Source organism: Pelodiscus sinensis, chromosome 14, assembly GCF_049634645.1.
Source record: "Pelodiscus sinensis isolate JC-2024 chromosome 14, ASM4963464v1, whole genome shotgun sequence".
In the NCBI taxonomy this organism is placed as follows: Eukaryota; Metazoa; Chordata; order Testudines; family Trionychidae; genus Pelodiscus; species Pelodiscus sinensis.
The window spans coordinates 7,779,321-7,796,802 of record NC_134724.1 but is presented as its reverse complement, the minus strand read 5'-3'; the positions used below and the strand labels follow the sequence as shown (position 1 = coordinate 7,796,802).

The 17,482-nt window shown below is 42.0% G+C and overlaps 1 protein-coding gene across 2 annotated transcripts in view; it reads right to left on the bottom strand.

Moving 5' to 3' along the window:
• Window positions 1–1,172: 1,172 nt before the first annotated feature.
• CERS3 (ceramide synthase 3) overlaps window positions 1,173–17,482 on the bottom strand; it is a 70,763-nt gene continuing 54,453 nt past the window's right edge. For both annotated transcript variants that reach the window (XM_006129209.4, XM_075896950.1), the window contains one exon: window positions 1,173–3,367. In XM_006129209.4, coding sequence (XP_006129271.2) covers window positions 3,239–3,367 — 129 coding nt within the window. In that variant the 3' untranslated portion in view covers window positions 1,173–3,238. The remainder of the gene's footprint in view (window positions 3,368–17,482) is intronic.

The following is a 17,482-nucleotide window of genomic DNA, read 5'->3' as shown; positions in this document are numbered from 1 at the left end:
CAAAGATCCAAAATGAGGGGCATGGAAAAGACAGGGCAAAGAGCTTGAAGCAATGTGAAAGTCATTTCTTTAGCACGGATCATATTCTCGAAAGGCCCGTTTCTTGCTTCAGGGAGTGTTAACAATTTTCAGGAAATAACGCAAGTTCCGAGGGGGGGGGGGGGGAGAGGCATTTTTGGGGTTAATGTGAGGAATGTCCCTCCTAACTTGGGAAAATTTGGAGATATGCCTTAAGGAGCAGTTGAGAATTCTTACCCAGGCAAAACTCCCATGAACTTTCAGTGATTTCAATGGAAGTTTTGCCCAAGCCAGGATGGCAGAGTTTGGCAACAACTCGCATCAAATTCAGGCTTATTCCTCTGAAGAGTTCAGCATACTCTCTCCTTTTGGGGATGGGGTGGGGGAGGGTTCCTCTCTTTTGCACACAGGAAATATTTTTGAATCAAAAGTGAAAAATTATGTGCTGGCTATCTCCCAGAATAGCTCACCAGCTTGCCTACCATAACTCTAGCCACCGCTCTTATAAAAAACGATATAGCCTGTTCGTTCCTGGACTTCCTAGGTTTACATTTTGCTAAGAAAAGCCATTGTAATGCATTTAAATTATTAGACGCAAGTTTTATAAACAAGGACGGCTCAGAATCAGAGCTGTTGCTGGTGACTTAAATACTGGCAGTGAGATACAATCTCTTGCAGTGTTCCAGGTATTTCCTACAGTATGTACAAATAAGTACAATGGACTACAGCAGACATTGAGATAACTGGCTACTCATCCCAAGCAGTGCAAGCATTGGTAAGCACTAAATACAGCACTGACTGTCCCAATGACTGATGTTTTTCCTGGTATGTCTCCTGCTCTTTTCAGAACCCACTAGGTTAGATTCCTTCTCTAGTGTAATTCCATTTATCTATAATAAAGCATCCGCTGCGAAGGACCTCTACCCCTTATCCTCCAAATTAAATATAATTTTAGAGATCAAAATGACCACATCACCAAATTTCCTCTCCCCTCCACTTCCGTAGCTTATTATAACAAATTAAAACTAATTAGATGATGGCATAGAGAGTACGCTTACTAAGTTTGCCTATGATACCAAGCTAGGAGGGGTTGCAAGTGTTTTGGAGGACAGGGTCAAAATTCAAAATGATCTGGACAAACTAGAGAAATGGTCTGAGGTAAACAGGATGAAGTTTAATAAGGAGAAATGCAAAATACTACACTTAGCAAAATACTACAATCAGTTTCACACATACAGAATGGGAAGTGACTGTCTAGGAAGGAGTACAGCTGAAAGGGATCTAGGGATTATAGTGGACCACAAGCTAAATATGAGTCAGCAGTGACACACTGTTGCAAAAAAAGCAAACATGATTCTGGGATGCATTAACAGGAGTGTTGAGAGCAAGACACAGGAAGTGATTCTTCCACTCTACTCTTCACTGATTAGGTCTCATTTGGAGTATCGTGTCCAGCTCTGAGCACCACATTTCAGGAATGATGTGGAGAAATTGGAGGAGGTCCAGAGAAGAACAACAAAAATGAATAAAGGTCTAGAAAACAGGAGCTATGACGGAAGACTGAAAAAATTGGGCTTGTTTAGAAAAGAGGAGACTGAGAGGGGACATGACAGCAGTTTGCAAGTATGTAAAAGGATGTTACAAGGAGGAGGGAGAAAAATTGTTCCCTTTGGCCTCTGAGGATACAACAAGAATCAATGGGCTTAAACTGCAGCAAGGGAGGTTTAGGTTGGACAGTAGGAAAAACTTCCTAACTGTCAGGGTAGTTAAACACTGGAATAAATTGCTGGGGGGTGGGGGTGGACTGTGGAATCGCCATGACTGGGGATATTTAAGAGGGGTTAGACAGACAACTGTCAGGGATGATCAAGACAGTGCTTGGTCCTGCTGTGAGGGCAGGGGACTGGACTCAATAACCTCTTGAGGTCCCTTAGAGTTCTATAATTCTATGAAAATATGAGGCCTAAGCCTCTAGCAACATTTCCCATCCCAGCTCCTTACTCATCCTTCCATTTTCCAAGGAAAGCCTGGGAAAATAGTGAATTCTGCAGCATGTCCTATAGGTCACCAAATGGAGAGAAGAGTTTTTCAGAATGAAAGGCTCTCAATGAGAACCTTGTACCAGTAACCCCTCTTGTCTCTTCTGAGCTACAAGCTTGACTGAATCAGATCAATTCAAAGGCTGCAGAACCACATGGCAGAAGTCTCTACAAGGGGACCCAAATAGGTTAGGGCTTTATAAGTCAGTACTATCTGAAACTTTGTCTGGAAGATGATCGACAGTCAGAGTATTGATTGGAAAGCTCTGAGCTCAAGTGCTCTTTTTGTGCAAGGCTCAATGACTGAGGGAAGCCATTGCACTATGCACTAGTTGCAATTTTCGAGTGGCTCGATAGGGTAGCCTCCTGCTGAGCTCTGTGCCACAATCCAGTCTGAAAAATGTTACAAACACCATTAATGAATGGGATTTATTTATTTATTTGCCGCCACTTTCTTGAAAATCTTCCCCTGAAACAGAAGATACCTGGAGAGATTTCAAAGGACACCATTTCAAAGAACAGATTTTTTTTTTTTTTTTGAACAATTGCTTCTTTAAGTGAAGGAGGCATTGTAGGGCGGCACAAACACTAAACTTAAATAATAACCCCATAGTGTACTTATTAGCATCCCTTAGCCACATGGGAATTAAATCGAATTCCAAAGCAGTAGTCCAGTGATGAGGGCAGTTACGCAAGCAGCATGCAGAAAATGCTAGATGATATATCCCAGTGTCATAGATTTCTCCCACATGGAGCAATTCTGATCTTTATTGAGGTTCACATCACCTACGCACTTCTAAAAATACATGGAAATGCCACCAAAATTATTGGGTAAAGTTGCCTGGCTTTTCTCAGGTTTGCAATGCAGGGTTAAATCCGATTGATGTTAAAATGTTCTGAGATAGTTTTGAAATTCTTGAGTACTTTAAAGAGAGATTTGCAGAGTCTTGGGAGGTTTTTCACATGCTTGTATGCAATAATTCAGAAAGTGGGTCAACACCACCTTTAGCCATTTTAAGCAGCTTTTTCCACCCCCTTCTAAATTGGGTTTCCTTCCATGACTAGCAACCAGGAATAAATCAATCACAGACTCTCATAAGTCAGTTGACTTTAAGATCTCTACTGTAGGTTGGGTTAAGGACACTGCAAGTGGCCCTGCCAGAGGTGGCGCAGGCTTGGATCTAATGACTGTTGTTTAAGAGTTGGCGTCTGCTCACGTTACAGCCATTTTTGCTGCCATTCTTAGTGCACTCTTCATTATCGGTGAGAGAGTCTTCCTCTTCATCATCACTCCGGTCATCTTTCAACTCCTAGGCAGAAGAAGAAAGCATCATCACCACATGCAGATATTTACTATCACAAAATACCAAGTATATCCGGGCAGTAAGGACAATGGCTGAGATTTTCAAAAGTGGACTATGGAGTTTGGACAAGCCAGTCTCATTCATTTTAATGCCAATTGGGTATTGAAATCCACTGGGTGGATTTGGTTCTTGCTGATCTAAATGTAACCCACACAGGAGGTGTGTGGACACCCCTAATGGACACCGGATCAAATACACACAGGACTTAACAGATTAGAACCAACACCTTGGATCACACCTGGAAATAGACTGGAAGCTAGTGATATTTATGGCCCTCAAGTATAATGTGAACTATGCATGAAATACTCCTAAGGATAAACATGCTGCCCAAGTAGTTTTCATGTACCACCCATAGTGTAGTCATCCCATGAAGATGTAATACATGCATGAAAACTGTGGTGCATCCCACCGTCCAATATGAAAGGACACAACTTTCTTTTTTCATGTGAAGATGAAAAAGTGCTCTCAATCGCTGCAGATATCAGGACATCTAGGAACAAGAATTGTGAGCTCTTTTAATAAAGAATGGATAACTCTCCTCCATCAAAAGGGTAGACATGACGACCGACATCGCCTGTCAGTTCCCTGAGTCAACCAGCATCCTTTTCATTTTGTGTGGACTGAGCCAGTCTCAGCCAACTCATGTTAACCTCAACATCTCCAAGAGAGGGGGCACATCTCAAAGATCATCTGTGTTTGATACAGAGGGACTGGAGGGCTGAGTGTCAATTACCCAAAATACTTCAGAATCTTCCAGCAAGTGGCATAAGAAAGCCAACCCCCTCTGATGTCCTGTAAAAGAGCCCTTGGTGCTGATTAGCAATTGGAGACATTGTATATGTGCACACCTCATGTTCAATGGTATCAGAGACTGCTGCCATGTTTAGAGGAATTAGGAGGGAGATTTTGTGTGTGTTCATCACCAGAAGGAAACTAGCAATCACACAGGTCACTGCAGTCTGTCTCGCATCCAGATCTCCCAATAGGCAAGAAGAGCGGAAAACTCTACAAAGTATCCAAGCTGCTTTGTCACTCAAAACTGCTAACACCTTCATCCTGACAGATCCCACACTGCTAACACCTTCATCCTGATGGATCTCACAGAGGTTAGAGAACCAATCCTGGCCTGACAGGTGTCTAGCTTCAATTTCTCCTGTTAGGAAAATGGTAAAAAGAAATGCCAGTTATTGTGCAGATTAACTAATGCTGGTGAAGTGCAGGAAAGGTGAAAGAAACATTATGTATGGTCTCAGCATTAACAACACTGTAACAAAGAGACATGTACTAAAAGGTAGCCTTGTTACTTATAGGTGTAAACTACTGTAGCTCCAGAATTCCTGTTTGCATCTCCATGTCTCCTGGGGTTAACCGAATTCTTAGAAATGCAGTAATCAGAAAATACTCCTCTTTGCAGCATGGCACATGGATCACCTCCTCATTTGCAAGAGACACCCCACACACCCTACTCCTGTCTTACACAGATTGACCAAGCCAGATTTATTATTAGAAAAATTGCAGTATGTGCAGTAGCAATATAACTATTCAAAGGCCGGTGAGAAAGGAAGGGGTTCTTCCCTCGAGTAAGGGGCAGATGGGCAAGGGAGGGACTTTGTTCCTAAATAGCTTGGGGGTGGGAGATTTCTCAGAGGAAGAATGGTGAACACTTTGTCATTCATTCTTCCTGCGCCAAAACCAGGCCAGCTGGTAAATAATTACCTCTTGCCAGCTAAAAACAGGTGCCTGGCATCTGCTGCACCGCATCACAATGAGGCTTAAAAGAAGCTAAGCAAAAATCAACTGAATACAGTGACAATGTGATGACATTTGGCATAATACCTAAAAACTACTCCTTTCCTATGTTTTGTTTCACCACGCCATAAGCAAAACATCATCGTTTTCAGGAGTCGGGCTCAAGGTTTGGTTTAGGACCATCAAATATTTGCTTCCTTTTTAACGTAACAGTTTCGGCAGAGGAGTATCTAACCACTGTAATGACTTTGGTGGAGCTAGAACATCCTCTGACTGAGGGGTCTTTGTCCCGGGGTAGGGGCAAGTGGGTGCTTGCAATCGGGTCAGCAAGCTGCTGTTTATGTTTCCTAGCTATTTGGTGTGCAGTGCACAGCCCTATGTTTGATGGCAGAAGTGCCATTATAAATAAATGGGCATAGTGGCTCTATGTGTTTAAATATTACATGCTAAACCTCTCTAGTCCAGCACCCTGGGGACCTGAATGGTCCCAAACGAGGGAATTTGCCAGACAACGGGAGGTCTCCTGCTACCGGCTTCCCAGACCACCTACCCTCCCCACTGCTGGCCCTATTCGCCTCCTCCGCTGAGATACCATGCTGCTGCGACCACAGCAGCTCAGGCTGCCCCGGATCCAGCCCCGCTACTGGGGCTGCTGCATCTCTGGCCCTGGCTCTGCTACCGTACCTGCAACATCCCTGGCCCTGCTACTGGGGTTGCCACGGCCCCTGCTGCTATGGGGCTCCAGCGCCAGTCCCAACCCCAGCTCCACCGGGCTCTAAGTTGCCAGCCCTTTTATCACTGGGGCTCTCAGCCAGGACTCCCTGGTCCAGGAACACCTGTGGTCCTGCCTGACCACGGATGTTGCCCAATGAGGGAGTCCTGGTTTATGTTCCCACACATGAAATATTTTGGCAAATTTCACACTGAAGTCTCCCTACACCTTCTCTTGCCACGTGGTTACATTTCCTCCAGCGAGGACATTTGGGCTCTATGTATTGGTTCCCTTTGTTATGAATTTCAGCCTAGGGGCTGACTAGGCCTGGAGTTGCAGTAGTGATCTCTCCATGGGATCCAGGGATGGGGGGGGGGGAGATTTCACTGTTTCTGCCCATCCCATTTCCGCTTTGTGAATACCTAATGATTTCACTCCCCAAGACTGTTAGTCTGTCACTGGCCTACAGCAAGCAGTACATTCATACATAAGAATAAATGACCATTACGGCAACTGAAATCCTACATCCCTTTTATATATTAAATTTCAATTAAACCATATCAGACTAGAAAAGAAATTAATGCATACATTCCGCTGGCCTCGTCACAAAGTATAAACTTCCTGGGGCTCTTCTTTTGTCCTTTCCTGAGCAACTTGTAAAGGATACCAAAACAAACAAATCTTAGTGTAAATACTGTAGAATTAACTTGGCATGTCATCAGTTAGAGTAAAGGAAAAGCAATCTTTCCCCACATGCAATTTATGAAGTTTCATCTCCTTTGGATCACCTCTGCTACTTCCTGCTAGTGCTGTGTTTTGTACGTGTGATCAAAGGCAGAAGGGTTAATTTTTGCCATTAGAAATAGTTAAGAAACAAATACAAATCAAATCAGGATAGAGAGCTTGATCCGAAGTCAATGGAAAGACCCCAGGGATGTCAACAGGCTTTCAATCAAGGCTCATGCAGCTGAATGCTAAAAGAGAATGTGATTTGGTGAAGCCAGACTGTGTGTCAAGGTAGGTAAAACATTTAAGCTTATACTTAATTTTAAGCGCGTCTTTATGCCCCACTGAAGGTAAACGGTACTTAAGAAAAATGCTTGAAATTAAGCATGTACTTCAGTGGTTTGCTGAAGTGTTTGCTACAGGGGCCTCAGCAGGATAGCTTTGCAGACTTTGCAGTCAAAAGCACACTTCATTTTCCCAAAATAAATTACGTCAGGGTCACCGTGGGAGGCTTCTTCAGTAGGAGTTATGTTACTGTACTAAAGGATCCATAGTGCAGGGGCCTTTCCATAAGTATATATAGTAGTTTAAAAACAGACATCTTTAAATATAGGACAGGTAGTTACCAGGAATGTTAGATATCGGTTAACTGAATAGTCGAGTAACCTCATTAATTCTTATCGGTTACTTGACTGTTCTATAGTTCCCAGGGGCACGGCTAGCAGCCAGTGCAATCCGACCCAACTCTCGAGGAGCCCACTGCAACTCCATCCTGCTGCCTCTGTATCAGAGGCAGCAGCGTAGGTTGCCAAGCAGCTGCCTGTTGCCTCTTAAATGCAGATCCACAGCAGGGGTAGGTCCCAGACCCATTGCAAGCCAGGACTGATATAGGCTGTTGGCCATCCTGCTAAAAAATTTACTGGCCAGGAGGAAGGGGAGGAAATGCATGTAGTCGATAGGATTAACCTATAAACTTTTGCTTATTGGTTAATCAACTACACTATTACATCCCTAGTAGTTACCTTATCAGTCTAACTCCTCCACTCAAGACTTCATCCTTCCAAGGTAGCTAAACCATATCATGGACTTTGAGGATGGGATCTTCTGAAAGAAAGCTTACACACCAAGATCTGGTCTTCTCTAAGAACAGTCATACGGAGTCGTACTAATGGTCCTAGCCCAGTATCCTGTGGTGTAACAGTGGCCAATGCCAGCTGTTTCAGAGGGAATTAACAGAACAGGCAATCACTGAGTGGCCCAGTCCCTGTTGTCTACTCTCAGCTTCTGGCACTCAGAGGTTAGGGAAATACTAAGCATGGAGTTACATCTTTGACCATCTTGGCCAATAGCCATTGATGAACCTATCCCCCAAGAGCATCTCTAATTCACGTTTGAAATGTGTTACAATTTTGGGCTTTACAATATCCTGTGGCAATGAGTTCCACAGGTTGCTTGTGGATTTTATGAATTAATCCTTTTGTTTTAAACTGCTGCCTAATGATTTCTTTGAGTGACCCTTGCTTCTAGTTTTTATGAGGTGTTAATAGCACTGCCTCATTCACTTTCTCTATGCCATTCACAATTTTGTAGCCCTCTATCAATCCTTTTTTGAAATGGGATGATCAGAACTGCACTTTGATTCAAAGTGTGGGGGATACCATGGATTTATATAGCGGTGTTATGATATTTTTTATCTTATTATCTAGTCCTTTCCTAATGGACATAGATATTAACAATCTCATACCATTTTTCATTTGCCCTGGCATGCTTGGCCAAAGACTCTTCACCCCACACTTGAACCCTCATTGATTCCTGCCCTTTTCTATGCTAGTACAGGCAGTCCCCGGGTTACATGGATCCGACTTACATTGGATCCCTACTTACAAACGGGGTGAGGCAACCCCGCACTAGCTGCTTCCCGCCAGCAGACCAGAGAGATGCGAAGCTAGCGCCCCCCCCTCCCCCAGCAGACCAGAGAGATGCGGAGCGGCTTTTCTCAGCAGACACCTCAGCTTGAGAATAAAGGCCTGAGGGAAGTGAGGTGTGGGAGAATAAAACTGAGCTCTGGAGAAATGTTTGGCTAGAGTTTCCCCTACAATATGTACCAGTTCCGACTTACATACAAATTCAACTTAAGAACAAACCTACAGTCCCTATCTTGTACGTAACCCGGGGACTGCCTGTACTTCCCTTGGCCATCTGCCCCCTATTAGCTGTCATAGCTTGTGGTCTGCTTTGGAATACCTCGCAGTGGAGAGTGCTAAATGCAAGCTACATCTACTCTGACATTCTTACTCCCTACAAGGGTGGAGTGGAGACTAGCATTTAAGCATGTAACTGGGAGTTGGGAAAAAAAGTTCCATTCATAGCTCTGTGAATGACTTATTCTGAACTCGGGCAAGGCATTTTACCTCTTTGTGGCTTAGCTCCTCCATCTATAAAATGGAGAGAGCAACAATTACTGATACTACATCAATCAATGTTTGCTTGGTGCTTGAAGTCCTTCCGTGAAAGGTACTAAGCACAGTAGGGCAAAATATGGGATTCGGAATTCTCATCCAGAAACACAATGAAGTTCTCTGAGAAATAATACCCTAAGGATTTCAGAACAGCAAGAGTGCATTTCCTTCATGTTCTGAAGCACAGAACTGGCTATAGAGCAAGCCTGTTCAGTTCTGGAAAGGTTTATGACCTTTCAAATTCTGATCACTCTCCAGATGGAAGCAAACTGCAAAGGCATAAACTTTCATTTTGACACTGAAATAGATTCAGCTCTTCCCCTTTTGCATCTTTTAAATCACACAAATACTTTCTGAACAACTGATTGCACTTCAAAAGCTCTTCCTTTGGAAACCCTCTCTTTAGTACTGAAGAGTTGTGCAAGCAACTGGAGGGCACAGGAAGTGAAGATGGGACAGAACTTTAAGCAGCAATAACTTCTTCTGTAACTAGAAAATAATTGAGCACTCAGATTGTTTACAATGGACTCCTATAAAGCTATTAGAATAGCGTGAACTGAATTTGTGCTTCTTTTAACTTTGACCCTTTAAGAATGACAGATAATGTAACAGTTCCGAGGCTTCCACTGCTTTACTTCCAAGATACTTTATTTGACTCCAGCACATCATATATTATACTCATGTTTTCCAACTCAAAGAAAAGGTCTCTGCTGTACTAGGATTGATTACGATACTCTCAAAAATTTAACAGCTGGTAAATTGTAGCTATCCGAATGGAGGCCACCACTCAATGCTTTTGTTTCATCGTATTGGCTGGATTTTCTATAAGGGGCTTGGGGAAACAGACATCATGGGCATGTATATTTTATGTTCTGGATGACTAATCAATTTAATCTTTTCTAAATGGGTGAATGGTTTCAAAGTTTATGAGAAGCACACTAATGCTATAAAGCCTCCAAGAGTTATTTGTAGTGAGGCCAAAGCCGCACATTTCTATAATCTTTTCCCTTTTGTTTAACCCTTCCACCTGCTGCTCAATCTGCCTCTTTTAGTTAAATGAACCATCTTGGTGAAATCAGTTTTGGCTCCTTACCTTTTGATGGCTGTTTCAATTTGTATCATGCAAACTGCTAGCAACAAGTCTAGGAAAAGAACAGCAAAGGGGCTTTGACCAACACAATGGGCCTGATTACACCAAACATGTAGAGTCGCTCCCCATCCATGGCGGTGTGAGAATCTGGCCAAATTTGCCCCCTTAATGCAAAGGAAAAGAGCACTTCCCCTCCCCCAAATCTTAATTTTTTTAGGAAGGATGTTTCTTAAATTCATAGATTTGATGGTCAGAAGGGGCCATTAGATCATCTACTCTGACCTACGGTATAACACAGGTCAGAGAATTTCATCTAGTTACTGTTGTCACGATTCCAGGAACTCGTGTTTGACTCAAGCACATTTTTCAGAAAGGCATCCAGTCTTGATATGAACTATGAAGCCCACGATAAATGAAGAACACACCACTTACCTTGATAGGTTATTCCAGTGGTTAATCGTCTTTGCTGTTAAAATGTGTGCCTTATTTATAATTCAATTTGGTCTGGCTTTGATTTCCAGCCATTCATGCTTGTTACACTTTCCTGTGCAAGATTAAAGATCTTCTTCATATTGGGTATTGTCTCCATTTCGAGAATTAGAAAGGTGAGTGGCAAGCACTCCTTTAGAAATCTGCCAGAAAGTGTAATGTCTATGTCTAATGTTGTCAGCAGTGGTTTAGCTATCCTTCCCCTTGATCTAATAGCTGGGATTAACATGCTCTCCTGACCAGTGTTCTAGACACGTTGATCATCAGAGCTGGTTAGGACTGAGAAGAAGAGCAAAGGCATTCTGAGCTCCCGGTGATGCCTCCAGACTGGGAAAAAAACTGAATTAAAATATATTTAAGAACATAAAATACCACAAGGGCTCCATCCTGCTTCCCCTGAAGCCAATGGCATAACTCCCACAGGACTTTCACAAGAACGGAGTGAGGCCACAACTGAAGAGATGAGCAGATTCCAAATTCTCTGCTGGTGTAAATGGGTGAAATGCCACTGAAGTCGGGGGGAGGGGGGTTGTGAAAACAGTCGTGAATTTGGCTCCATGGGAATTTGGCTCTATGGGTATGTATACACTGCAAATTATCTTCTAGAATAACTTATTTTGAAGTAGAGCGTCCACACTACAGGGAAGCCTCAAAATTAGTCCGAGGCAGGCTCCCCTCAATTTAGAGTCCCAGGACGCCCTGGGGAGGAATAACTTAGAATGGACCTCATGAAGAGCTATTTCGACATTGCAGCCGTAGAGCATCCACACACACCCTCTTCCAAAATAGCTTTTTCGGACAAGGTGTTATTCCTTGTGGAATGAGGTTTATCAACATCAGAAAAAGCCCTCCATTATTTCGAGTTTTTTTTCCCAAAATAACACAATTGCTGTGTAGACGCTAGTATTGTTTTTCTGGAATAACGGCCATTATTCCAGAATAACGGTGCAGTGTAGATGCACCCTAAAAGTGCAAGTGAGCACTACCTAGTCTTTACCTTCTTGGCCAACTGGTTCATAGTTCTGCATTTTGCCTGGTGCTGCTGACAAGGCACCATGAGAATATTAGAACCAAATTATGGCTGCCAGTAGGTTGAGGAGGAAAGTGCATGGAATAGCTGATTCCTAAAGTTCCTTTGCCAGAATAGCCAAGGTGGGGGATGCAAGCTTGTAAGCATAGTGAAGGGGAAAGAAAGGGATGGCTGTATGAGTGTTGTAAGCAGCACCTGCCATGTAAGTGAAGGACTGTCTGGGCAGAGTGAGCCCATGACATGGGTAAGTAGCTGCAGAATTGCACTTCAGGTAGCACAGTGAAGTGCATGCATCTGATGAGTAGTCTCCCTGCCAACTACGAACCTCCATGGGCATTGTGCTTCCAGACACGGCTATATAGAGAGCAGTGCTTTTACTTCCTGTCCTCTTTGATCAAAGCCACTGGGGAAGCTTTGTCTGAGTATGAACCCTAGGGTTTGACCCCAGTATCTGCTACCTAATATTCAAAGTGCTAGAGACAAAAGCAAAGGTAAAGACAATGCCAAAGCAGTAAGCAAGGCAAAAAAACCTCTCATAGTAACACTGATACCAGAATGATGATGGAGCCTTAGAATCAAAGCTCATAGAAGAGTACGGGCAATTAATAGAAAAGCACATCATCCACCCTACAGAGGCAGTCTGTGTCCAACAGAACCTAACCATGTTGCAAATTGTCAGATTCCCATCCTTCCATCTTAAACTGTCAGCCTATCTGTCACCTAAACATGAAGAGGATGGCATAAGAAAAAGAAAGAACTGACTAGTCTTAGCAGCCTTTCAAGACAAAGGCTTGATTCATACAGCCCGGAAGCGATCAGAATAGAGAAGTCCAAAGAAAAGTTCTGCTATTCATTCTTCTGACATATCAAGATTTCATCTCCAGACCATCTTTGGCTTGCCCTCAGAAAGGCATTCGCTTCTGTCTGGGATCAGAGATAAGTTCCTGAGGTGTGGTAGAGGTAACAGGCCCAAAGACTGCTCTATGCCCATGAGGTTGAGAGCGTGGATTTTTTAGCCAAGTTGTTATACTAGTAAAAGTTCTTGTGTGGTCACAGTTATACTGGTATAAGGATGCCTTATACCGGTACAGCTATTTCCCTTCCCCTCTGACAAGGAGCTAAACCAGCATAAACACTTTTATATTGCTATAACTGCAGCCACACTAAGGGGTTTATCCAGCTTTCATTGTAGTGCAGAATACTTCAAGTGACACCACTTGTGTGTATGTAGACAAGGTCCAAAGCTAAGGGAGCACTAGTTCTTTATTGTCTCTGTGTCCTACTTCTAGACTAGGTACAGGGCATCCCTGCTATAAGTCGCCCCGGTATATGTTAGTTTATGTAGCGTATCTTGGACTTATAGCAGGGAAGCCCTATACATCATTCTCAAAAACATAAGCGGCCATCTTTGGCCAGAGAGAATCAATATTCAGCCTGCTCCTGAAAGAAAACTGTCCAGATAAAGTTTAAAATACCTGACATTGATAACCATAGGAAATATACACCCATCCACCCCTAAAATGGATTGTATATAAACAGCATCATTCACAAGTAAAACAAAACTCCTGCATTTTGCTTTGCCTTTTGCTCATTATAAAACAACTAATATACTGGTGTGCGTGCACACACATACGCACATGGGCACAATGGGGTCTGAATATCTGTGTCTACTAATGAAATACAGCATGCAAGGTCTAGCTACATATGTATATACTGCTCTCTGGCAGGATTCTGGCCATTTCTGAATTGTGGAAAACAAGAAGGGCTACTAGAGGGCTCACACACTATTTAAAGGGGCACTACCCCATTCCGCTATGCTACACAGTTTAAAATAAGAAATTTAGAGTTAAGGTTAAAGAACAAACATTTAAGAGTGATGAAAATTGGAACCACTATCTTAGAAACCTAACCTAGTTACAGGCAGGATATTAACTGCTGTTTCAATGATGGCTACATACACAACCCTACCCAATTCATTCTTTCACTATTGATCGGTGATTAATACTTCAGAGCCAGGTCACAGGTTGCCTGTTTATACATGTATTGTGCTCATATCAACTCTAGACTCTTTTGCAGAGAAGTAGGCTACCCCCATACCTCCTCTTGTGAGTAGTGTGTACCTCTGCTTTGCACTTTTTTCTCCTCCTTCCTGGCTCTATTACAAAGACTCCACACACTTACCTGTTCAACTACTCTCCTTATGGGGGCAGGGGTTTATTCAGACAATAACTCAAAAGTAAAACTCTCAAATATCTACCCTAAAGCATAGCTCTTACCTTGGAGTCTGGGTGAGCAAAAGGGCTCCTTCATCTAATCCTTTTCCTTTTTCACTAGTGACCTACCAAGGGGGTCAGCGTGCAGCAGTCCTGCTCACAGCTGACTCCTGTAAACTTCCCAGAGTCAGCTCCATCAAACAACTGCTTCCGCTCTCATATAAGGAGCTAGCTGCTTGTGACTCAGGTATCTCTGGTTAGCTCATTTAGCAAACCTGCTCCAGGCTCCAAGTCTCCAGCAGGCAGCACCCTCATTCCCTTTGCTCTCTCACACCTTTGTACAGGAGAGGAGCCACGGTTATATCACTGTACAAGACAATCTCTTGTCAGTCACACAGGCAATAGAAATCAATTATGTTTCTTTAGACATTTGCATTCTATGCATGAATTTCCACCTTTCAAATGTTTGCTGTTTGTTATAACAATAATGTGCTCAGTGATGGTGGTTGAATTTAACAGATATCTATTCAAACTTTAACTCCATCTTAAGAACATTTTTTCATTTCAAAATCTAAATATGTGTTGACTAGATCCTGACTTTCTAAATTTAAGAGCAGTACATTCCACTGCATCTTACAGTGCAAAGAGAAAAATGAGAGATAATAAAAAGTGTGTCCCAATAAGCAAAGGAGGGTAACTTTCCAACAAGCAGTGCTATAATGTCGACATAACTCTAAATTCAGCATGTATAATTCAATTGATTTAAATCAGCTAACATTACGACTTCATGTGACTTTTGTCTCTGCAGGAATGAAAGCAGTCTATATTTAGATTCAAGCAAATTGATCTAAATTTCCAGCACGGAAGATTTTATTGCACAAATTATTTTCCTTTCAGCTTATCATTCTGTAGTCAGTGATCTAGGCAAGGATCCAATTTTGATCCTCAGAGGAAGATGGATTGTCTGTTCCCTTCACTGCTTTCAAATTAAGATGCAGAATCTTTATGCTCATTATGTTGAGCATCTTTTGGCCACAAAGTGCCTTTAATTTAATCTTCCCCTTCTATGCCATGATCAACTGCAAATGATTCCCATTAAGAGTTTTCATGGTGTACTGAAACTGGGATCCAAGAGCACAAAGTTAAAACAATGATTACATTACTTCCCCAAATATTGAAAAGAATAACCAGGTAAAATACAACAGATTTTAGACCAAACTGTTACAGTAAGCCCCTTATTTCAATAATGGAATCAATTCTCTCTTACCAAATACCACTTGTATTACCACTCAGCACAACATAACTGGGGCTACAATATATTGATTGTTTAGAAGAAATAAATCATTGTTTTCAATTAATCAGGTTCTCTGTCATTTCAATAAAATCCCCTTGTTATGTTATTGAAATCCACTACCTAAAGCTTCCATTGGAGTATATGTAGCTTTATGAGAATGTCAAAAACCCAGGAGGTACTGAGTGAGTCATAATGTCCCACTGCGTATTGTATGATTCCAATTTTAAATCCACAGTTGGCAAAGAAACAAAGAGCAATCTAATAAGCATTTTGATGCCATTTTGCAAAGTGAACTTTTTTTTACCCTACTACAAAAACTTGCATGAAGCCAAGGAGTTTAGTGTTGTGAACCTTTATCAGGACATGCCCTCTTATTTCTTATATGAATGCTTGATTAGTACAAAACAGATTATCAGCACCTCGATTTTCTGTACTTAGTGAGGTACATTTAGATTGAGTAGCTGACACAACATATTCTATGCTTTTAGACTGAGTAGCTGACACAACACGTTAGTTATGAGCATTCTTCTTACATCATCCCTGTAATAATATTAACTATTCAAAGCCTGCAGAATATCTGACCACTTGAATAACAAATGCCTCCTTCTTACACAATGTTTTTCTTTCTGCTTTTCCTAATACAGGAGCATATCATTCAACTCCAGGAGACAGACATACTTACAGAACCCCTGCATGCCCACAAAATGTGATCATTGCAAAAATAATCACCTTCGTTAGCACTTATATCAGAGCCATCCATACTTGGCCACGTTGGGCCTCATCATTACCACTGTGTGATGAAAATACAGCCCATCAAGACTACCGGTCTCACCATATAAGAGTCTTCATCTTGTGTCAAGTTAAATTATCATATGGATCAAGTTAGAGCACAACATACACAAAGCAGTGGTCTCTAGTGGCTGCACCTCTGTATTAATGATAATGATAACAATAGAATGCTCTGCACAACTTTAGGGTTCTTATTTGGCCTGTGGACACCAATTAGGATGCTTCTGGTTACTTACATGTTAATTACTTAGGGTACGTCTACACAGCAACATTATTTCGAAATAACTAGCGTTATTTCAGAATCACTTAGTCCACGTCTACACAGCAGGCAGTTATTTCGAAATAATGTTGAAATATGTCAAGTTGGAGGACTTCTTACTCCGACTCCTGTAACCCTCATTATACAAGGAGTAAGGGAAGTTGGAGGAAGAGTGCTCTATTTCGAAATAAGTGCTGTGCAGATGCTCCCAATGTCTAAGTAAGCTACACAATTGATGTACCTCAATTTACGTAGCTTATTTTGAGTTAAGCCCTGCTGTGTAGACACCCCCAGAGGTGCAAACAATGGCTTTCCACATTAAGTAGTAGATGGAACCCAACCTGCTTGTGCCTTATCATTCTAAATTACGGCTGTCTATGTTTTACCATGGCACTCACTTTTACACTAATTACTCCAGGACCAAAACAAAAAACAAACAAAAAAACCTCACCCCACTCAAAAAGTCAAAAAGTGTAGAGTGGCCAGAGTGAGGGGAGGAAAGAGGGAAGTTTACCTGCATTATCTTCTATTTTCAAGAAGAGAGAAGTTTCTTTTTGGTTAAATTAAATACAACTACTGTTCCCCCTAAACTCTTTTTACTCAGCTTAATGGAGCATAGTCTCACTGGGAATTCATGTGGAAATATGAGGAATAGGTTCCTAACTATCTGCTGTGAAGTGGAAACACATTTCAAAAATTCCCCCAGTCTCTTCATATTTCCTTTGAGTTATAAACGGCAGGATCTAAAAGCTGGCTAGAGTTGAAGGTTTGTTGTGAAGGGGACGGTGTCTGTTTTCTAATTTATAGGTTTTAAAAATATATAGTCAGTAAAGAGAGCATTTCATAAATAGTCTCCTGGAACATTAAAACTCACGAGTGAACCAATTACCCCCCAAAAGAGCAACAATTGAAGCTGTCAGCTAGTACCAGGGCATAAAGAATATTGAGAGCAGAATGGCAATTACTGACTTGGAAAACAAGTGTCTCTGGGATGACAATTTTCACATACAGAGAATTTTTAGATCAGGCAGGGCTTTATTAAAAAGGAGTTGTTTCGTGTCAACAGACAGACACATACACACATGATTATTGGACCAGAGGATCCTTAGCTAGAGAAAACTGGCACAGACACATTGAATTCACTAGAGTTGTGTTGATTTATGGCCCAGGATCAACCAAACAAACTTCTGCTGAATTGGCTAGGCCTTACACATGGTAGACTTCAAAGAGCCACAAATATATGCTTCTTTA